The sequence below is a fragment of the Neolamprologus multifasciatus genome, chromosome 23 (genome assembly GCF_963576455.1).
Source record: "Neolamprologus multifasciatus chromosome 23, fNeoMul1.2, whole genome shotgun sequence".
Classification (NCBI taxonomy): Eukaryota; Metazoa; Chordata; class Actinopteri; order Cichliformes; family Cichlidae; genus Neolamprologus; species Neolamprologus multifasciatus.
The window spans coordinates 27,616,623-27,640,050 of record NC_140460.1 but is presented as its reverse complement, the minus strand read 5'-3'; the positions used below and the strand labels follow the sequence as shown (position 1 = coordinate 27,640,050).

The 23,428-nt window shown below is 40.7% G+C and overlaps 2 protein-coding genes across 6 annotated transcripts in view; one reads left to right on the top strand and one right to left on the bottom strand.

The window, feature by feature from the left end:
- Positions 1-317: 317 nt before the first annotated feature.
- Positions 318-5,097, bottom strand: LOC146491736 (uncharacterized). Of its 4 annotated transcripts, none has more exons than XM_085152625.1 (9): positions 4,898-5,097; positions 3,994-4,159; positions 3,861-3,912; positions 3,564-3,688; positions 3,387-3,485; positions 2,618-2,802; positions 2,398-2,455; positions 1,122-1,184; positions 318-999 (listed from the first exon to the last, which is right to left on the bottom strand). In XM_085152625.1, the coding sequence occupies exons 2-9, from the start codon at positions 4,144-4,146 to the stop codon at positions 475-477; spliced, it is 1,260 nt and encodes a 419-aa protein (XP_085008751.1). In that variant the 5' UTR covers positions 4,147-4,159; positions 4,898-5,097; the 3' UTR covers positions 318-474. The 4 variants fall into 4 exon arrangements, with proteins under 4 accessions (XP_085008751.1, XP_085008753.1, XP_085008750.1 ...); XM_085152627.1 differs by having other exon boundaries at positions 4,944-5,097; XM_085152624.1 differs by having other exon boundaries at positions 4,884-5,096.
- A 9,825-nt stretch (positions 5,098-14,922) lies between these two features.
- Positions 14,923-23,428, top strand: part of filip1l (filamin A interacting protein 1-like) — a 101,692-nt gene continuing 93,186 nt past the window's right edge. For both annotated transcript variants that reach the window (XM_085150769.1, XM_085150768.1), the window contains exon 1: positions 14,923-15,389. The gene's annotated coding sequence lies outside the window, so the exon portion shown is untranslated. The remainder of the gene's footprint in view (positions 15,390-23,428) is intronic.

The window sequence follows — 23,428 nt, the reverse complement described above, 5'->3', positions numbered from 1 at the left end:
GGAAGAAACCTCCAGCAGAACCAGGGTTTAGGGAGGGGCCGTCTGCTGCGACGGGTTGTTGGTGAGGAAGGAAGACAGGACAAAGACATGCTCTGGAAGAGATCCGGAATTTAATAATAACTAAATGCAGAGACACACGAGCAAATGTAGCCCTTAATGCTAGTCCCAAACCTGGATAATGGATGGGGTGGGTTTCATTGTGAAGGTCCATATGGGTTGGTCAGCAGCTTAGTTAACAACAACAACTGCTTCCAGTGCTGAAGCCTGTACTATTAAGCGAGAGAGGCCGCTGCATTATTAGAGGAAAAACACAAGTCTACCTTTGAGAAAGTTCCACTTTATTTTTTATAGGAAAAAAGCAAATTTATGATTAAAATGACAAACTGATAAAACAATACATTTTTGAACTTTGAATAAATGTGTTTGTAATTCGGTTATAATGATAATTTAATAAGGCTAAAAATGTGCACCTCCTCACTTCTTGCTGGCGATCCTCTTGGATCTCCTCAGACCTTCGTTTTGTGCCTCCTCTCCAGCATTATCTGCAGTGGTGGCAGCAGCTCTCCTCCTGCCACGAGAGGGCACCTCAGGTTCCCCAGTTTTCACTTTACTTTGACTTTTCTGTTGGGAAACTGTGGTCTGAGCAGTTCCAGCAGGCTTTCTTCGTCCTCTCACAGGTTGTACTGACTCTCCGGAATTTAAGTCCTGCCCTTCAGCTTCCTCATTTTCCCCTCTGCTTGCTTTAACCTTCTTTTTCTGTTGCTCTCCTGGAGGTCCGGACCGGGTTGGCTCTTCGGCTGAGGTTTTCAGAGTGTCCCTGTTTCTACTCCTTGTTGATTTACTTGTGTTTGTCGCGTCTTGTAACATTTCAGTAGATTTAACAGCTTTCTTTTGTCTCTTTCTTGGCAGCTTCATTTGGCTTTTAATGGCATCTAAATCTTCTTTGATTTCTGGTGCTTCTGTGATGTTCACCTGCATTTCCAGAGACTTGCAGGCCTCCTTTGAAACCACACAAATGGAAAAATAGTAAGCCTTTTGTTAATGTGTGGATACAGGCACCAAACCTCAAGTTTAAAAAGATAAACGAAGGGGTGTAAGATGAGATTAAATCAGGTCCTCACCTCTCGCTGTGCAAGTTCAGCTTTCAAATCAGACAACTGCCTCATCAAACCTTGTATCCTCAGCTGAAACAGAAACAAATAGTCAATAAATGTAGACTTTTATGGGAGGCAAAAACGGCCAAATTAACCCCCAACAGCTCAGTTCTATTTTGGTTTTTCTGACAGACTGCCATCTTCTTTACTGCTCTTGAATTTAACTACCACCAAGAAGTTGACTTCATGAAGGACTGAGTGACAGCCCCTGCTGACTATTCAAAAATTGGAGGGGAGAAAACCAAAAAAAAACATTCAATAGAAAACACTATTTTCCATTACAAGTTATACATATATTGATGGCTTCCTATACTCACTGACCACTTTAATAGGGATACCTTTTCAACCACTTAAAAATACAAATCTCTAATCAGTCAGTCACATGGAAACAACTCAATGGATTTAGGCATGCAGACATGGTCAAGACCACCTGTTGAAGTTCAGCCTGAGAATCAGAATAAAGGGGATTTAAGTGACTTTGATTGTGGTATGGTTGTTACAGAAACCACTGATCTACTGGGATTTGTCCCGACAAAAAACATCTTTAGTATTTACAGAAAATGGTCTGAAAAAGAGAAAATATCTAGTGAGCAACAGTTCTGGCTGGAAATACCTTGCTGAGGTCAAATATGAATGGCCAGACTACTTCAAGCTGACAGTAGGGTAATACTAACTCAAATAACTGCTTGTTACAGAAACAACCACGGTATATGGAAAAGGATGTGTGAACACACAACATGTTGAACCTTGAAGCAGATGAGCTACAGCAGCAGAAGAGCACACTCCTATCAGCAAAGAACAGGAAAGTGAAGCTACAATTCGCAACAGCTTACCCATATTTGGCAACACTGGGTGCCACTTCCTAACAGCTAAGAAGAGGAAACTACAATTATTATTAACATCTCAAACTGGTTTCTTGAACATGGCAATGAATTCTCTGTACTCAAACGGCCTCCAAAGTCACAAGATCTCAGTTAAATGGAGCTTCTTATTCACGTGTTCATGAGGAGATTCACATCACGGTCATGCAGCCAACAAATCTACAGGAACTGTGTGACACTGTCATGTCAATATGGATCAAAATCTTGAAGGAATGTTTCCAGCACCTTCATGAATCTGCACCATAAAGAGTTCAGTCTGTTCTGAAGCTGAAAGAGGTCCAACCCAGTACCAGCAAGGTGCACTTAATGATGCAGCCAGTGAGTGCATATTTTTGCAGTTTTCGGCCTCCATATTCTCTTACCTGTTCATTGGCAATTTGCCTTTCCATCTGTCCTCTCTCTTCAGCCTCCTCCTTCCTCCTGTGATGTCAAATATATGAACTGTAATGGGATTTTTTTTTCTTTCTTTCAGAAGCCAAGATGCTGACAGCATTCATCAGCGATGCAAATCATTACTGCAAAACATGAATAGACAGAGCCATAACCCTGGCCCTACATTACTTTATCCAAGGAAGACATTACTTGTTTGCCACCATCTTCTCTATTTGATACAACTCGACCCTCTTCTTATCCATGGCGTCCTGGATGTCTCTCATTTTCATCATGGATAGGAGAGATTTGGCGTCCGCGTCAGTCAAGTCAGCCTGTAGGCATGCCATTCTGAGGACCACCTTTGCCCACTCGGTGACCTCTATACAAGATGGGAACTGATAAAGAACAGGGAGGAGATTTATCATCAGAATACATTAAAAACACCTTTCCAGTGAAACTTCAACTTCAATGTCTCTATTGCAAGGTTTAGTGTTTTTTTTTTTTTGGTAAAGCAAAAAAACTAAAGTCTGCAGGTTCAGTAGGTTAGCGTTTGATGTTGTGGATTAAATATGCCTCTTAGCCTTTGTTAAGAGCTTCCATGATTTTGAGGAATTTCCAGTGAATGTTATCTAACAGGCTGTAAATGCCAGAAGGAATCATTCAAAGGATCCATCTTTTTAAACTTCAAGTCCGTACCATCGCTGCCCTTCAAGTAAAGACTTTTTTTGGTGGTGGGGGATAATGCTATTTTAGGGGGGAATATAAGAAGCCAGTGAAGATGCCTGTAACACACTGAAGCTTGAACATACACTGAGTTATTACGACAATAAAAAGAGACAGATGCGCCCCAGGAGCAACTGTAGAAGTAAAGAAACATCAAAGAGTTGCTTTTAAAGGATACATTTGGAGGCTCACAGCATAGGAGGTCATGTTGCATGTGTGAAAGTCACCACGTCTATTGCATTTCAGAATAACTCACCCTCTTGAGCTCAGCCTCTGCTTTCTCCTTGGAAGCACATGCCAACTCTAAGGCCACCATTTCCGTTTTTAACAGCTTCTGCACTTCTTCTAGTTTAACCTGAGGACCGCCAGAACATCCAACTGTATCAGCGCACTAATAGCTGTTCACGGTGAAATGCCCATATATGAGGCGTACCTGCATTTTTTTGACAAGCTGCTCTTCTTTCATCTTTTTTAAAAATTCCAAGTCAGCAGCAGTGAGCTGGTAACCCTTCATCCCTTTCAGCATGGAGTGAGCGTCATGAGATTCTGGAAGTTCTTCTGAGCAAATAGTAATTAAGACAAAACTTTGTGTGTGAAACTTTCTTTACAAAAACTAAAATCTAGATGATTTCAGTTTCTGCTCAATAAATTAGACACCTGTTAAAATCCAAATGGGAACGTTTAATATTTGTATCATTTTCAAAGGATCTAAGACAAAACTGTTGATCACCTGTATCTGCCTGCCTTTTTTGGTTACCTTCGTCTTTATCTCTGACACCATCCTATTTATGAAAGCACAAACACTGATGGGTCAAGTCAATGAAGTAGTCTGATTAAAAAAAAAACCCAAAACATTTATGTACCTCCATGTTCTGCTCTGGTTCCTCAGAGTTGGTGAAATCCAGTTGTCTTGTTACGTTTGTTAAGGGCGGCGTCCTGGGAAGCTGCCGACCTGACGGGATGTAGTTCCCTGAACTGCAGCTCCGTTGCAGAATTTCAAAATACGTGTCAGACATGTCTGAGGATTCCCTTCAACATAACCACAAAAAGCACTGAATGTCTTGAATGATAGCAGCAAGGGCTCAGCTGACAGCTGCGACCAATTGGTGCTGCCGACACATGCTCCCTTCCTCTCTTCCGGCCTTTAGGGCAGGTAGCTCCACCCAGAAGATGGATGCAGCTAAACACTCTCAATCAAAACATTTAACGAGATTAAACACGCAGACATTTCTAACAACATGACAGAATTTAATTATTAACCAAATGTGTTTGTGAAATCGTTCTGAGTATTTCTAGAAACCTTTTGGCCAAGCGACCATCAGTCTGGGCCTCCTTTACTGTGGCGCTAGTTGGAATCTCCCACTTTGTTTTGACTGTTTAGACCAGGTGTGTCCAACTCACGGCCTCAAGGGCTGGCGTCCTGCAGGTTTTAGATGTCTCCTTGATCCAACACAGCTGATTTAAATGGCTAAATTGCCTCTTAAACATGTCTTAAAGTTCTCCAGAGGCCTGATAATGAACAAATCATTTGATTCAGTTGTGCTGACCCAGGGTGATATCTAAAACCTGCAGGACACCCTTGAGGGCTGGAGTTGGACACACCTGGTTTAGACCCATAATCAGTGCTTTAAACATAAAGCATTAAAATCAAGTGTGTACAATAATCTCTCAGGTTTTGAATAAATGTGTCTGACAGGCTAGTTAGGTATAGCTATGATACTGTCTTAAATAACTGCCACATATAAAAACATACGACTACGACCCAACTCTATATGCCGGCCTCAATGGTGCTGCTTTGTAGAAGTGTGAACACCTGTGAAGGTGTTTTGTCTTTTTCTTTATCTGACAGGCCGTCTCCAGACCACTGATTTCATCCACTCCAAAAGTCTACTGATAAAAGTGACGATGGAAACGTTGCACAGCACTGCACTGTGACAAGTCCGGCTCTGCAGAGTTGTTCTGTTCTTCTACCCTGCTGTGCTTCACTCATCACTGCATCGTTTTCAGCTGTGGTTCAGAGATGGCTGATTTCTCCTTGTTCACCAGTGGGTGGTGACAGATTCCTTCAGATGTGAAGTGTGGGGAAGGAACGTTTTGATTTCATATCTGCCCAGAAAAGCCATTAACACAACAGTTCTTACACTTTATTTTATTATTTCTTTTACATTGTTTATACACCTGAAGAACTTGTATTACTGCAGCTGGAGTGCAACCCTTGTTGTTAATCATAAACAATGTGAAAAGGCACCATTTGATTAGACAATCTTTAAAAAAGGTTTTAAAATACACATGGACAGCAGTGAACACTACATAGGTATATTTACAAAAAGGCTAATTTTATAGTACTGGTCCTTAATAATGCTTGAATTTTCTCATTTGTGTTATTTTTATAGTTAAATTTTAGAATATTTTTCTAAAAATAAAAACAGATGAGATTTTTACTGAGACTGAGCCAGACTGACAAGATTTTTGGTTTTGGCTTTAAAATGTAAAAATAATTCTCATCTTTCAGGAAGCATTGGGATTTTTTTTCTCCAGCCCAAAATCATTGAGGAGTAACAGTAATGTGATTTTCCTTTGTGCTACTATTATACACTGAATTTCCCATAACGGCTATCTTCTTTGTGAAACTGTTTGGATTTGGCCTCTAGCTCTCACTTAAAGTGCACTGGTAAATGGGCCTACTGCCAGGTCCATGTTCAATAAAGAGGTAAAAGGGAATTACTCCTCTTCACTATCACATACATGCTTATCAACTTTCTATTTACAATATTTTAAGTTCTTTACTTTTTCATTGTACAGTGGCTTGAGATGACTTCGTAAACTGCATCCCTTCTGAGTTGATTATCCAAGGCACAATGAATCAAGGAGACTGCCCAGACACATTTGTGAATATAAAAAAGCTTCAGTTTTCTTTCTTAAGCTGACCTTACTTACGTTGCATAACTAGGAAATGTTCAGCCCTGCTTTAACAGACAGACAGGCAGGTGTACAGACAGACAGATGGACCGTGACATAAAATAGGCACAACCAAAACCCAGTCTATCTTTAAACTGAGCTGCCAGACCCACATGTCGAGAGGAGCTCCAGGAACTCAAAAGGAGAGGGCTGAGTCGTAAATACCTCTGTTTTTAAATGGCCCGCTCCCATAATGCCGAGCGAGAGAGGAAGGAGGATGGGGGTCAGAGAGTGTGTGTGTGTGTGTGTGTGTGTGTAGCTGTATGTGATAAAATAACTTGGCATAACCAAGTGGAAAACATTTGCTTGGTTTTACATGGCAGCTAACAAATCATGCCTCAATAAAAATCAAATTAAAAACTACTTTTCTCGTTTTCCTCATAGCGATAATTCCTCTCCGGTGTAAGTAACTGTGTCTGCTGTGTATCTGTTCTTCATCTGGCAGAAGGTGTTAAGCAGGGGGTTCAGTGCAGCTTTGCTGGTGTTAAATTGTTTTAACTGCAGTTTTTTTATGATGAATGTACGAATCCCGCTTGTTTATTTCTGTCTGAAACAAGGACCCACTGTTTCACAAATGTCCCCCTGGCAGACCTGTGACATGCACCCCACCTTTAACCCTTTGACAGTCTCCAGCTCCACAGAAACCCTGAATTGGATAAGTGGAAGAAATTGGATAGAAAGTTTCCAGAAATCAGTAACCAAAAACAAAGATGAGGCACACTGACATACAAATGCATGTTGTATGTAAGAATGAGCCAGTTCTTCACATTTTTCACCACAAGCAGATTACTTATATACAAAGTCCCTGAGATGACATTCAGACCCCCCCTCTTTCTAAAAGTATACACAGCACACATTTGTAAAGTAGCTCTTTTGTTGTGTAAAAGCTCTTTAGTGCAATAGCAAATGCCCCAAAAAGGCCATTAACAGCTGCTTTGACATGTACTGTATTGAACTGCTGAGCAGACAGCTCGTAAAGGGAGTGATAAAACAGCACCCATGGTCGCTGTGGATGTGGATTGGATAGAGGCAGGTGCTCCAACTTACCAAGAGACTAATGAAAATGGGTTAGAGTCATCACTGTGAGAAAGATGGGACAATGGAGAGTTAGTCTTACCCAGGAGATGGTTAGTTTGTACTGTTGCATGATGCAAGCTGATTTAATGACAAAGTGGGAAAAACACACACACACACACTTGGAAAGTTGGAGAAATTCCTGCTGTATATCTTACAAAGTTATTTACCTCAGAGCCCAAACATGGCAGACGGAGGCAAACGTCTGGTTGATGGTAAGAATATTTAGTAATGATTCATTGTTTCTGTCATTCGTTCGAAATAGGGATCAGATTGATTAGTTGCTGCACACTTAGTTTAGTCAGAAATGTTATTTAGTAAAAGGTCAGGAAAGGAAAGAATTGATTATCAAGATGTTATTTAAATATTTCCTTGCGTCTTTTTTTGTAAACATTACACATTCTGGCTTAACAGCATGTGAATACAACAAAGTTAGGAGAATGGAACCATCTGATAAACACGCACATGCACAATTAGATTATTTTGTAACTTGGTGTCTTGAGAAAAAAAGGAAAATAGTATTCAAGAAACAATTAGAATGAATCAGCAGATGCACGGTCAGTTTCTGTTTGGAAACAGATTTGATTTCTTTTTTTAACAAAATGAGCAGCAGTTTTCTGGGAAAAATACCTTGTTGATGCCAGAGCTCGGAGGAGAATGGCCAGAGTGCTTCAAGCTAGTAGGAAGGTAAAAGTAACTCAAATAACAACACGATACAACTGAGGTATACTGAACCTCTGAATGCACAACACATCAAGTCTTCAAAGAAAAAGATGACAGCAGCAGAAGATCACTAACTCCCTACAGCTTTGAACAGGAAAGTACAATTAACACAGTTTCACCAAAACTGAACAATAGAAAATTGGGAAAACATTCAGATGGTAGGATCGGAATTTAGTGTCAATAACATGAAAGCATGGATTGACATGATAGCATCGTGTGATGCTATCATGTCAATATAGACCCAAATCTTTGAGTGTTTCCAGCACCTTGTTGAATCTACACCATGCAGAATTAAGACGGCTCTGACGGTAAACCCAGTACAAGCATTGTGCAACTAACGAAGTGGATAATGAGTGTATATTCATGTTAGCTAGTTTATGACTTGTGTGGTGGTTGGGCTGATTAAAGTATATTATTCTTTAGACAAAACAATCTTCATCATCAGATGAAAACAACCTGTGTTACATAATCAAAAGCTGAGCATTGTGGTGCTTTCGGTTTGTTGCCATTTCCAAGGCAAAGAACTGAAATTCAGTTTATACTAAACAAAAATTCACCCCCCCTCCCCCCGCCCCGTTTTCCCTGTAACTTATCATGTTTATCTTGTCTAATCAACGTAAACAAACTTGATGACTGAATATGGTAGTGAATGAGAGTTAAGCAACATGACACCTCTGAGCATGTACACATCCAGATCAGAAACACACATAGACACACAACCATTTGCGAGTGATGAGAGATGGCTAGTTGGAAACTTCGAGGCCTGCACTTTCTGTCGTGCCACCTTCAGAGCTGTCAGTGAGGTTAATTCTGTGATGTTTGTGATTAGTGACCGGTGTAAGGTTACAGCTTCCCAAGACCAGTCCAGGACTTACGCTGCAAAATGTTTGGACTTGACAAAAGTTTTGAAACGTATGACATTTCATCACATATGTGTAGTGTTTCATTACATAGTTCACATAGTTTTCAAAGGCTTGATAGAGCAGCCACACAAAATTTAATAGTGTTAATGTTTAGCATTGATGAGTGGATTTTCTTGTGCTAAATCACAGACTGACAAACTGAGTGCACTGCACACTCGTACATTAGTGACTTGTTATTCACTTGTTAATCATTTGTTGTCATCTATTTTACTCTATATTGGTTGCAAATGTGCAAATTAATGCCATGTTCTACTAAATAACACTTGAAACTAATAATCTAGACCATGAAGCTGAGATTATAAATGATTATAAACAGTGTTGGGCAAGTTACTTCGAAAAAGTAATTAATTATAGTTACTAGTTATTTTTTCAAAAAAGTAACTGAGTTAGTAACTGAGTTACAATATTCTAAAAGTAATTAATTACTTGAAAAGTAACTATTGAGTTACTTAAAAAAAAAAAAGTTTAACCCTCTGGGGTCCAGAGGCCATTTTTAACTACTTTTGATTTTTGATTTTACTTTGCCTTGTTTGGTATCATCCTTTTCAGCACAACCTCACATGTCTGAATTTACAGTTATGTTTTCTTTTTTATTTATTGTATTAACACAATTGATCTAAAATCAGAAAAAAACTAAATAACATCCAAGTAGAAAAAGTGATATTTTTTCCTGTAACAACCACAAACATGTTTAATGAATCATATTTCATAACTTTAAATGCAAATATAAATTGTCAATTTTAAAATCATATGTTGCAAGTTATTTGCAGCCATTTAGCTTTTACCCTTTTTTAAAATAACCATTTCAAACTATTTACATAACAATCAGGTGTTCTGCATTCAGTAAGATGCCTCACAAATTATTTGTGCCACTCCAAATATTTCTGTCCACTATAAAATAAAGGAGAACATCACAGCCTGATACCTGCAGGTCTGACAGCAGCAGGTGTATCACTCCTGTTTTCTACCTGGAGACAGCAGTCGCCTCATTGTTCTGACACACAACACAAAACTATCCATAACACTACACACTAACTACACAAGACAACACATTAACTACACACTCCAAACACGCTAAACATTACAAATCTCCCACATCTCAAAACTCGCTCTCTTTCTTTTTCTGCTCTCTCTCTCTCTCTCTCTCTCTCTCTCTCTCTCTCTCTCTCTCTCTCTCTCTCTCTCTCTCTCTCTCTCGCCATCACTCCTAAAACTTCCCCCTCTTATGTTGCCATATCATTTTTTGATTGGTCGACATTAGGGGTGGGGGAAAAAATCGATACTGTGTAGTATCGTGATATTTTGTTTGCTAATAATGTATGGATACAGGGACAGCAGAAATCGATACTTTGTTACAAAAAGGTTTTTGTGGACTGGAACATGCTCTGACTTCAGAGCATGTTGATCCTTTTTCTGAGCAAGAATCCTGACATTCCTTCACTGTCCAAATGTGTTTAACTCTTTTTTTTGGCAGCAATAAACATGACAGTTTACTTATTTTAATTTAAGACATGTTTTATTTTAATGAAGTTTAAAACTTTTTTATTTAATGTAAAATTATATTTTGTTTTAATTTACTTTCAAATACTTCAGTTGCTGAATGGGCTGCATAGTTTTCATAAACTGCATAGTTCAGAATAGCTATAATTGTACCAGATGGTTGCGTTCAGTTAAGGTGGACTAAACTGTAATACAAACCGTTCAGTTTGTCAACAATCAAACTGAAATGAGAGAAAGACTGAGTGTGAGACTTTGATATTAGATAAAATGAATATTGATAAAGTTTCTTTATGTACAGAATCTGAATATCGCAAAATATTTTTAAAAATTGCAATAATATCGTATCGTGGGATGTATGGTGATTCCCACCTCTAGTCGACATGGTGCATTTTCCAACCAAGGAAAGGACTGTTTTTTTTTTTGTTGTTGTTTTTTTTGTTTTTTTGCTCATAAGCAGAGAGTGCTTGCTAGCGCTGTCCTTAGACAGTAAACGTGACGAAACTATTGAGGAAAAAACGCTGCGTATATATTGTTAATCATGACTCTGGTTTTACGTGGCCTATCAACACAATTTAAAAACTGGTATATATCACCTTGTTGCTTTGTCATCTTGAAGTGGTCATGTGATTGGCTTACCACGACTACTTTATTCTTCCTCAGTCAAACAGCAGCACTCATGCAATTGTTTTGCCCCCTTAGCTCCAGCTGTTGTGCCAAAAAGTGATTGTCTGCCAGAAAGTGATTGCCGTCCGTGGGAGCGCACAGCTGCTTAAAGCTGTAGCGCCCGGATTACTTACAGCTACTTCCGTGCAACTGATATAAGATGCGGTAAGCTGAACACAGCTTCAACCGTCTGTACTCGTTACTGAAAAAAGTAGCGCCGGTAGTAACGCCGTTACTTGCAACGCTGTTATCCCCATCACTGATTATAAATGATTATAAATGAGATTATAAATTATAGACTTCTGTCTAGAGTTCTTTTTGCGATCTCCTGCTGGCTGTAGGTGCAGAAATGTATTGAAACGCCTGCAAACATACATGGAAAGTATATAAGGCAAAAACAGAGGCCATGACTGACAGTGCTCCACTGTGTGCTTTTCGATCCAGATTGGCAGTGTCTTTGGGATCATTGTCACGATGAAAAATAAAGTTGTGCCAATCAGTTGCTTTCCAGATGGTATTGCATGATGGATCAATATCTGGTGGTACTTTGCTGTGTTCATAATTCCATCAATTTTGACAAAACCTCCAAAACCACTGGTTGAGCCTGAAGCATGGCAGAGCCTCCACCGTGTTTTACAGATGGCTGTAGACCACAGGTGTCGAACTCACGTCCTCGAGAGCCGGTCAACATGTCTTGAAGTTCTCCAGAGTCCTGGTAATGAACTAATCATTTGATTCAGGTGTGTTGACCCAGGGTGAGATCTAAAACCTGCAGGACACCGGCCCTCGAGGCCTGGAGTTCAACACCCCTGCTGTAGACACTCAGTGTTGTACTTCTCTCCTGACCTGCTCTGTATATACCTAAATTAATTTCAATTCTTAATTAAATTTTATTTGTATAGCACCAACTCACAACAACAGTTGCATCAAAACCTCAACAATCATATGATCCCCTATGAGCAAGGGCTTGGGTGACAGTAGGAAGGAAAAACTCCCTTTTAACAGGAAGAAACCTCCAGCAGAACGAGGTTTTAGGGACGGGCAGCCATCTGCTGCAACCGATTAGGGATGGGGGGGGGGGGGGGGGGGGGGGGTGAAGACAGGACAATGACATGCTGTGGATGATGATTTCAAGCAATGGTCAGATCCATCACTCAAGAGTTGCCACATTTCTGATTTTCATACTTCAGCCTTTTCTCCCTGTTTCCCTTCCTTAAAAAGGGCTTCTTGACAGCCACCCCTCTACTGAGACCCCTTATGATGAGGCTTCAGTTAACAGTAGATGAATCAGCTAAAGGTCCAGATGCATCCTGTGTCAGGTCTTTCCTGGATATGTTCCTTTGTCTTAAGGTCATGACTTTCAGATACTCTTCATCTGCTGTAGTTTTTAGGCTTACTATTTCTTCTTTTGTGTTTTTTAGCTCTGTCAAATTATAGATATTTTTTTAACAACAGGCAGTATGGTTGCACAGTGGTTAGCACTGTTGCCTCATACGAAGAAGGTCCTGAGTTCAATTCCTGTGGAGTTTTCTAAATTGCCCATAGGTGTGAATGGTTGTCTGTGTGTTAGCCCCGTGGCAGGCTGGCAACCTGTCCAGGGTCATCAACGTGTCAGAGTATAATCATTCCAGCGTGTGCTGTTTTATCATATTCTGTTAGTGTTTCGATTTCAGACACACAGTTTGCAGTAAAAACACGTTATAGCTTTTTGCTGCTTTATACAATTTGAAACTGTTTTTAAAGTGCGGATTAAAACGAGTGGAGTCAGCCAACATCTGAGCTTGTATAGTGTATAAAATGTATAGTTTTCAGGGGTTTTATCGGTTTTCAGAGTTATTTTGTTATCGTTTTTATCGTTTACTCGGTCTTCCTTGGTCTTATCACGTGTGTTATGAATAAATGTTCTTTTTTTTGGTACCAGTACTAGTTTTATTTGGTTGTATTTATCCGCGACACCTTAAAGGCCGGTCCATGAAAATATTGTCGGGCATAAACCGGTCCGTGGCGCAAAAAAGGTTGGGGACCGCTGTCTTACATGTTTTTTTTAAACATCAAGGCAAAATGTTTGTGTAGGTGTGTGCCCCATTTTTTTAAAGCTCCAGTCAGAACAGCTGAGTCACCGACCATATCCCACTGCAGGCTTAAAAGAAGGTGGCTTTTAAGAGGACTCCCACATTATTTTTCTTCTTTCTGAATCAGACTGGTAAACAAGTAATCAAAGAACTGAACAAACAATTCTCATACAGACAGCCATGGACACACATGGACACACACACACACCTCTGGGTAAATAAAGGTGAAAGAAAAGAGAGTTGGCTGTAGATTTATGGCAGAGTGTCAAGGAGAGGAGCCACTGACAGCTGGAGGACTCCCAGTCCTGATGCAATTCAGGTCACGCAGGCACACATTAAAGAAAGACACATCCACAGGTCAGTCCTTGGTCTGCTTTTTTTCTCCTTCAGTGAAAGGCAGACTTTGAATAGAAAACGAATTCATTTCGAAGCAGTTTATTTTAGCCCTGCATGCCATTTGAAGCTGAACAATGCCCATAATTCTATTACTGCTGTGACGTCCACTGAGGGGAAAGAAGCTGCCTGTGACTCAACCGTCTGCGACCCTCCTGCCTCAGACTGCATCAGAAAGTAACCCTTATTTTTTAAACCAGCACTCAAAGCACCAGGTATCTATTTTTGGTGCATCCTTACCAAGGGTTGCCAACTTTTTAACTATCAAAGAAGGGATACTCTTGTGCTAGAAGCACAGTGCACAGCCAGCTGGGCATAGTGTAAATATGCACTGCATGTTCATATTCTTATAATAAAAATGCAGTAAAATGTTGGTATTCAGTTTAATCATTACCTCATCTAAAACAATAAAGACAAATACAGTAAATAATAATTTGGGTATTTCCTTTCAAAAATAAGCAAATAATAATAATAATAATAATAATAATAATAATAATAATAATAATAATAATAATAATGTAAAAACTTGTAGCTAGCCAAGCCCCTATCGACTATCAACTAGCATACTAGTAGAAGCTAACCAGTGTTAGCTCCTACCTGCAGACTGTCTCAAGCAGGTGAGGAGGAAGCTTATGTTTTCTTTTATTTTCTACAACAGCATGCCGTTATCATTAAAAAAAACAAACAAACTGGCATGTACTGTAAATGTGTAGTTAGACTTCTTAACCAGGGGTATCAAACATAAGGCCCAGGAGCCAGAATTGGCCTAGCAATGTCACCCATCTGGTCCACTGGGCGGCTTTGGAAAATGTGAAAGATGGTATAAATTCTCAACTTTTAACTTTATTTTCGTACAGTTTTCCCACTGATAAAGACCTCCTGGATAGTCATCCATACTACATTTAGGTAACAGATAAACAAGTAAATGATGACATCTACTAGGGAAATGTCTTCATAAGTCCACAGAAAAAAGGACATTTTCTATGAATTAACAAAAGCTTTGTGTTTTATAATTACGGGACAGTCTGGGCAATGAGCCACTGCACTTTTTTCTGTACTTTTACACATTTATTTCTTACAATTTAAGCCCAAAAAGTTGTGCAGTAATTTTTCATTGCTTTTCACTTATTTCAGTATAAAATCTAATTTGCACTGTAAATGTTAAACTTCATGCATATGGCCCACATTATAAAAAAGGTATGACATCCCTGTTCTTTACACTGACAGGATAGTTTCACTGACCGGTGGATTTGACATTGCTGACTTTGAAAGTCATTTTGTTCACATCTTCGAGCATTTTTGGGGCAATGTTTAGTTTATTTGAGCCACCAACACCTTAAAAAAAACACCTACATTTCCTTTTGACTTTCACCCCTCACACCCCCGCTCACTATTTCTCTTCTGATAGTCACAGACTCCCAAAGGCTCGTGAGCCATATGGCACCATCAGGGATCCGTGTGCACTTGCGTCCCAGTGTGTTAGTGTGCTGGAGAGGGAGAGCAGCCGTGGCTCAAGGTGTCAGCAGGCAGGGTGGTTTAAATTTAACCGCAACAGGGCTGATATCTGCATGGCAGGTCCTGTCTCTCCCCTTCTGCTCTCTCTCCTCACACACAGACACACACAGTCTGTCTTCATAGTCACCAGCCACAGACATCATCACACACACAGCAGCAGCAGCAGCAGCTCCCTGTCAGGAGACGCACCTCTTCCTCCTCTTCTTCTCTCTCACTCATCAGACCACCTGGATTGTACTAGAGGCCAGCTGAGGACGCGGCAGCAGCAGTGACGGCAGTGGAGGAGAGAGAAGGGACGCTCAGCGTTGCAAAGGGAAGGAGAGCGGAGCAAACATTCACACTGAGGATAACACTTCATCCGAGCTGGCTGGCTGAAGGCACAGCCAGTGGCACTGCAGAGGCACATCAGCACCGTGGGCTAAAGATTTGCTGCGAGAGGTAAGGCTGGAGCTTGGCTATGAGACTGTGTGTGTGTGTGTATGTCATAAGATGTGTGTATATCATCTGTTTCCTTTGGAGGCAAATACACAAATGCAAAAGGCTGTGAGCCTGTGTGATTGTGCATGGATGTCATGGAAAATTATCACTGAGTCATGTTTGTAATAAATACAAGTATTTCATTTTCAGCCTAGTCAGCCTGGCATTTTCAAAATTGTATTTTTTTTATTATTTAAGTATAGTCTGTATTTCTGCAAAGCCTTTTGCGCAGATGCGCTGAACTTCAGTGGATTTTCAGAACAACCACTGAGCAGAACATAATCTGCATTGTGGCAGCTTTTCTGCAAGGCTGCTGCTAATTGAATAGATACAAAGATTAGAGGCCAGAGGAGACCCGAGGCTCTGAGGAGGGGAGGGCACAGTGAACTCCTGCTGATCTTAATTCAATCTAATCGGGTTGAATTTGCTCTAATTAGGTTTATTTCTTTGGCTGGGACAGAGAAGGCTCTCACACATTTGGGTTTCTTTTTGCGGTTGGCTCTGCGTGACACTTTTGTTTTGCTTTCTTGGAGGGAATCACCATTACAGCTGAATCTGCTGATGAGGGCAGAACATGATATGGCCCCGGCAGTGGCAGCATGCCTCGTGATCAATTTGCCCACCACATCAAAGCTGGCGGTGATAATTCATCCACTCCTGTGCGGTGACACTAGCTCGAGCGGACGCTGGTGTTACACGGTGGGGTTGTATTAGTTGCAGCCGGGGAATTTCCAAAGGCCAGCGTGTCCATGAGAACCCACGGCAGAGTCATACAGTATCTGAGACCAATCAGAAGGGGTGGGTGACGGGAAGAAGGGAGGGAGGGAGTCAAGTTACCAATCTTGGACTCAAGTCTCAGATTGAAAGACGTGGGCAAGACTGGTAGCAATGAAGCATTTCCACTGGTTTAATTATGAAACTCTCACTTTATTATTTTCTCCTTTGGCTTAAAACATGGCAAATCTTTCATCACATTATGGGATTGGGGAGGTGCTGTGCTGGCATCCATAGTTTGATGACGTGCTGGTATGTGGTGGTCAGCACAGAGATGTTACTAATAAAAGGATTAGCATAGCCTTTAAACATCATCACATAACATTTTGGTTTGTGGTTACTCACAGGATGTGAATGAAGATGGCTTGAGGCTGGTATTTATAGGTGGAATTTGGGGCTCTTTTTTGGGCTCCTGGAACAGTTGGCCATTTCCACCTCTTTTCTTTTTTTCTGATGTTTAAAGGTCTGCAATAAAAGCATCGACAGGTGTTCGAAGCACTCCTTCCCGAATGGAAGAAACCTTCTTCCTGTGAGTAAATATTTGGGCAGAAGGATGCCTTGCCATTCAGGTTTAAACAGCTTGCAGTTTAGCTTGTGACCGGAAGTGACCGGTTAATCGGGTTAACCATGTATGATAGTGGGGCCGAGAGCCACGGCCTTCTGGTGCTGGTAATCTGCTGTAAGACAACAAAAGGGGGCTGGCCAGCAGGCTGATCAGCAGGTTTAGTGTGAATGGTGTTTATAGTATGTGTGTGAATGATTTATAGACAGTTCATAGGCCCTGACGGCAGTGTCGAAGCATTGACAGGCCCCTCACATGTCAGATTTTAGATTGACAGATATACTTGAAACTTTTCAAACTCCAATGTTTTTTTTTTACCTGTTTTGTATAAACGCCTTCAAATGACTTTAAAAATGACATCCTGCCCTGCTAGAAAGTGCTTTTCTTTCAGTCTGATTGACAGTTTGAGGGTAGTGGGGCAGAGATCGCTAAGCAAGACACGCATTAAGGCAAACCTCCTGGCACCCTGAGCTTCACCAGCTGTAGACTGGATTAGAAGGTCTAGCTCAAAAGGTCTTATTGAAGGTGTTTGATTCATCAGCAGGAAGCGACTGGTGGTTAAATTCAGGGTTTAAAAACATGGATCAAAGATACTTGAAGTTTACTCCTTTTTCATCCCCTTGGATATCAACTGAGTTTAATCTTTTCTACTCGACTGGAAAAATCTTGGTCTTGAATTTTTTTTTTTAAATTTGTTGTTGTTCATACGCTTACATCTTAAGGCAGACAGTCCTATATTCAGTAAAACAGAAAGTTGCAGAAGCTGTGAAAAGTCTGAGTGACTTGTAGTGGCTGACTCCTTATAACTACTGAACTGCATCTCTGCAAACAGTGAAAGCCTCATATTACAGTTGTGGAACATAGAAACACAGTCACATAACTCACCAAACTGGGGAGAGTTTTCCCCACGTTGCTTAACTGTGACATCACATCAGTGTGATTGGTCACCTGCACTGTTGAACCTGGACCAATATTAATTATGACAATCCAGAAACAACACCAAGAACAAACTTATAACCTACTCCAACCTAGTAACCCCTCCAACCTCCAAATGTGGGCTTTTATACTTTCTAAATAGAGAAACTTTATCTGTCAGTGTCTAACAATGCTGAGGCAAGTTTGTGACCTAAAACAGTATTTGATTTCCCTGGATGAGAAAACCAAAATAAGGCTCCTAAATGACTATCCGCTTGCACTGTGTCAGTTGTCTGAGCCTAACTTTAACCATGACAGGAGTCTGCAATCGTTACACATAGTCTACCTGAACACTACAATCCTTATTTCTTGCTTTTCCAAGGCAGTTTAAATTAGTCTAGTAAAAAACGTGGCAATAATCGTCTAACGGCCATTTGTGAAGGAAAATTAGGTGATTGTCGTTTAATTTGGAGCAGGGGCGGATCTAGAAGGGTGGCATGGGGTGGCAAGTGCCACACTAAAATGATCCCTTGCCACCCCAAGTGCCACCCCAGTTTTCCATATGACAGTGTTGTTTATTAAAATAAGATAGCATTAACAGTTTGAGCGTAGTTACAGTCAACAGTGAATATAAATGCTAAAACTGATATATTGCATAGTGTTTCCCCCCTCCACCATTAACAAATGGTTCAGCCCATAGCAGGACCAGCTTTTTTCTTGTTTTCAGTAGCAAGTGATGTTTATGATTGTGCCAGAGCACATTTTTACGGAAGTGTAGAGCTGCCACCCAGGCAAAAGAAAAATACAAGTGTATACTATCACGTTCGTACAATATAAATATTATATTGTACAAACAGGAAAAGTATCGTGTTAGAACAATAAACTTTTCACGTTATAACGTGATACACTTGTATTTTTCTTTTGCCTGGGTGGCAGCTCTACGCTTCCGTACATTTTGAACAACACCATGGGAATTTCGCTTTTTACACAGATGTTACACTCTGGAAATGGAAGGAAGGTGAGTGTTATTAACCCTCTGTGGTCCACGGACACGCTGCACCTCCAAATCACATGACTGATGTAAGCTGACATAGCAACAAGCTGCAGCCACGCAGCGAGACAGAGCGAGTGAGAGAGAGGGAGAGGGTTTTTAGATGTGGGAGATTTGTGACGTTTAGTGTGGAGTGTATACTTAGTGTGTTGTGTTGTCTTGTGTAGTTGTTGTGTTGTGTAGTCGTTTTGTTTTGCGTGTCAGTGAGGGCACTAATGAATGTCACAGAGGCACATTTGCAACGTAAACACTGTCACTAAGTAGAAAACCAGCGGAGTGATACACCTCCTGTTGTCAGGCCTGCAGGTTTATCCCTGTGCTGTTCTCATCGGTCTTTTGGTGGACAAACTGTGCTTTTTACTGGCACACATCATTTGTGGGGCATCTTATTGCAACACCTGATTGTTCTCTCATTTTAGTTTTAGTAATATTTTTAAATAGTTGTACAAAATGATAAAAACAGCAGGTGTATTGGCTGCATTTTTAGATAAATAGTTGTATATGTTTACAAAATGTACATTTTATATTTGCATTTCAAGTTATAAAACTTTACTCAACATGTCTGTGGTTTTTTTATAGTAAAAAAAATACTACTAGGATTTTTAAGTTCTTTGTGTGATTTCAGATCAGTAATACTAATGCAGTATGTCAGTGAAAAAAAAAACTAAATTCAGTTGAGCTGAAAAGATACCAAAAAAGGCAAGGAGGAAAAAATAAAATGAAACAATTTGAGGGTGAACTACAAAAGGAATCAAAAATGGGCAGTTGTATTTCAGACCTCAGTGGGTTAATCCAACAAATCGTGAAAAATTAGGTTTAAATTTTTGTTCATGACAGTGCATATTTTTGACATTTTGTGTAATTTAAGCTGTAACAATGTGATTGTTTTCTAACAAAAAACAGTCTGAAGCTTAATTAGACTTGTGTTTCTAAATGAACCGCCTCATTTTGTGTAGCTTTCTGGATTTTATAGTTATTGGGCTACATATTTATTTATTATACAGGCTATACAGTACTAACTAAAGTGTGTCATTATGTGGGCTACAGACAATAATTAAGTTATAGACTATATTTATATGAAAAACGTGTATACTTACAGCATTTGAATTATTTTAACCATATGTAACCACCTGCATATGTGTTTTAAAAAAAAGGCTTTGATTTTGCCACCCCATTTGATTTCTTTGCCACCCTCATGCCACCCTAAGAAAATTTCTCTAGATATGCCCCTGATATGGAGGACTTGTTGAATGAATGTATCAGTACTGAGCCATTAGCAGGGGATTTGGCTTCTCAGTTTGATGGTTGAAAGTGGCTCCTTAAAAAGCTTCAGGGCCGATACACAAAAACTGCGGGTGTTGCAGATTGCTTAATTGAACTGGGCGTAGTGGGGTCAACAAGTACAAGAAGTGCATGGGTAGTGGGCCACGTGGTGCTTGGCTGCAGGAACAGTGACTCGTTTCATTGGTGGGGATCCTGTTTCTCTCACAGAATACCAACAGCTCACAGCTCTGGGAAAAGAGCACTATATATACGCGACACTGGGAGAAACCCCAGTGTTGTCCAACATTAGTCTCTCTCTTCATTTCTCACAGCTTGCCTTCTGCTGTCAAGCAAAGTCAAAATAAGCCAGCCGAGATCCATTTTTCAGGCAGGGGTGGGTGTGGGGGGGGCACTGAAAGATCAGCTGGAGTGTGCTTTCGCAGAAGACGTTCCCATGAGAGCAAGGCAAGACAAACAAACAGAGTGTCGTGGACAAGTGGCTATAAAAAAAGTGAGGAAGGTGCACTGGTGACCGTGGATGGTGTGTTTAGTGCAAAACACATGAAACACACTCGGGATGGGAGCTAAATTATCTTTACGCTACTTCAGCAAAGCTTTTCTTCCTGCAGGTGCTTCACTACAGGAACAGCTCGACTCCAAGCGCATAAATAATTCACCAGGGTATCTCCAAGACTGTTCTGCTCTGAGCGGCTACAGCATGATTTGCTGCGGCAGATACCGTCGTCGTGGTCGTTGCTCATCTCCGTGCAAGTGTAAAGCAAGTAACACTCGCGGTGCATCAGTACACCGTGGAGCATTAGTGACGGATGACTGCCTGTGCTGCATTAAAAACTATCAGCGGGAGGTGGGGGTGTGGGGTTTGGCTGGAGGCTTCAATTATATGTGTGAAAAAGGCAACATGGTGAAATCCCAGACCCAAAAAACTCTTTGAACACACTTTGAAGTTTACACGGTTCTGCATAATCTGCAAAGTTCAATAACTTGCCAGACAGCTCAGATCATTTTCTTTTTGTCAGCTATGAGTCATACGTATATACTTCTTGTAACCATCCGTTCTCATTTGAATCTTGTATTGTGTCTGCATATGTTGCAACAAATGAAGAACGCCTGAAAAGGAACATCAGAAGCAGAATAAACAAAAAAAAGGTTTGCGTTGGCTCTCGAGAGACGTCCTAAACTACAAAGGAGTCGCTACTTTGAATCGAACTGGTGCTCTGAACAAAACACACGTCGGAAGCTGAAGCTGTAATAACAGACAAATATGATCTGGCTCAGCCTGTGAAGATTAGCTATGTTAGAGGAACATAGCTTATACTTAATATTGTTAAGAAATATAAATAGACAACTAAAATCTATAAAACTCTCACTCTCAAGTGACAAACTCTACTAATGTGTAAATTATCAAAGAAAGCACAATATTTATTTGTCTACAGGTCGTAACCCATTAAATATGTAACAGGAAGACTTTTATCACTTTTACCTTGGTCATATTATTAACTGCTACTTCATACAGCACCTAATGAACTATAGGACTCTGATACACACGAAAACTCGACTATGTGTGCTTATTACAAAGAAACCAGAAAACATTTTTCACCTTTATCAAATTTGTAACCCCGGCTGTCTTTTCATTTCCTCGTGCTGTGAATGTTCGTCATTCGCATTGTTGGGATTTGTCGGCGCGTCATCACCTTTACTTTATTTAGTCCCTCGACTCTAAGTTAAATATACAATAAGGGGCCACTGCAGAGCTGTTTCCATGATGCAGCAGAATGTGTCAGGATGCTAGCTGAGGCTGTGGAGTCTAAGATGTAGGTTTTTGCATCTTTCAGTTTTTCAGATGATTGCTTTATCTGACTTTGGGGTGAATTTGCTGGGACGTCCACTTCTGGGAAGGCTGACATGTGTCTTGAATGTTCTCCACTTCTAAATAAGCTTTCTCACTGTAGAATGATGGACTGCATACTGTTTGGAAATGACCTTATAACCCTTCCCATGTTGATCAGCAGCAACAATTGCTGTTCATTGCTCTTGTCTTTCTTCCTTGGCATTGTGCATTCAGCACACACCTGAATTCTGACAGCAATAGTTTTTCTTACTGGAAGAAAAAGTAAACACAATGATTGTCACGCTTGTTCTAACACTATGGGATAAATCTACGGCTGACTAAAACATAGCTTGTCCATGGGTGTAGCTTAGCCTGCTTTGTGGAGAAACATTATATAAATGTAATCTCTATAGAGCTCTTTACAATCCAACCTCAGCATGAACCAGCTCACATCTTGCTGCTATATCTGCATTGTGTTTCCCTAGGGGCCTTGGCTTTGCTTGTGAAATTCTTGGCATATGCAACACGATGGGATAAAGTGACAGAGGTGGCAGCCTGATGCTAAAAATTCTCTGCGGGGGAAAAAAATAAAACACCCAAAGGGGTCCGTGAGTGTGTCTGTGCTCCTCTTTGGGCCTAAGCCTCCATTGTTGCTCCTGTCTGTGTTTGGTGTTGCCATAGAAATGGTCCTAGTTGAGATGAGGGCTTAGCATGGATCCGTAACTGTGAGTGGCTTTTGCATTCGTTAAATGACGGGGTCAGTTAGCAGACTATTTTCTGATGATCCCCCCTCCCTAACATTTTCCCTGCTACCTCTTATTTAAGAGAAGTGAGGCATGTGGAGAGCAAACAGGGGCAGAAGTGGAAAGGACACAAGTGTCACAGTGAGAAATGTCACTGTTGCACCCTGGGACATATTTGCTTACTTTCGCCTGGATGAAGTGGGAAGTTGTCCTAACTGGGGGTCTTTTGCACACAGAGAGACTGTGTTTGGCACGAGTGCTGCAGTGTCCGTCTGGGACGAGGCCAAAGGCTGGACAGCAGACAGTGTTGGTGCGGATGAAGCGGAGAACGCTACACCCCTCTGCCAAGATGACTCATAAGCAGAGGGGGCGGGGGGTGGGGTGGGTGGGCAAAGCCACAATAGTGCTTCACAGTTTGGTGTCCAAGTTGGACAGGATGAACTGCGGTTTTCCACAGCTCATCATGAAAGTGTTGCGGTTTTATTATAACCTCTCGTCCTCTCTAGCGCTGCGATCCCTGTGCCTGAATCAGGGATCTGTTTTTTGCACGACATGTTACGTTGTTTTTGTTGTCTGCTGTGCAAAAAAATACATGAATGCAGAGGCAGCTAACTTGAAGGATTTATAATTTTCCTCAGCTGATAAACCGCACTGATGACTCAAAGAATAATTAAACAAAAAACAAAACAGATCTGCAGCTCTGTTCTTTACAAATGAAATGCTCAGATCTTGTTCAAAAGAAGCCATGAGTCAGCTCCTGGAGAAATATTGCTTTGCTGCTTGGATGCAGCATAGCCACTAAATATTGAGTTGATACAACCTCGGGACAAACCTCATCTTGTT

Coding starts and splice junctions, on each gene's coding strand:
- LOC146491736 (XM_085152625.1), bottom strand. CDS start 4,146: ATGTCTGACACGTATTTTGAAATTCTGCAACGGAGCTGCAGTTCAGGG. Junction 3,913..3,993: donor AACCAGAGCAGAACATGGAG/GTACATAAATGT, acceptor TTTCATAAATAG/GATGGTGTCAGAGATAAAGA. Junction 3,486..3,563: donor AGCTTGTCAAAAAAATGCAG/GTACGCCTCATA, acceptor GGCGGTCCTCAG/GTTAAACTAGAAGAAGTGCA.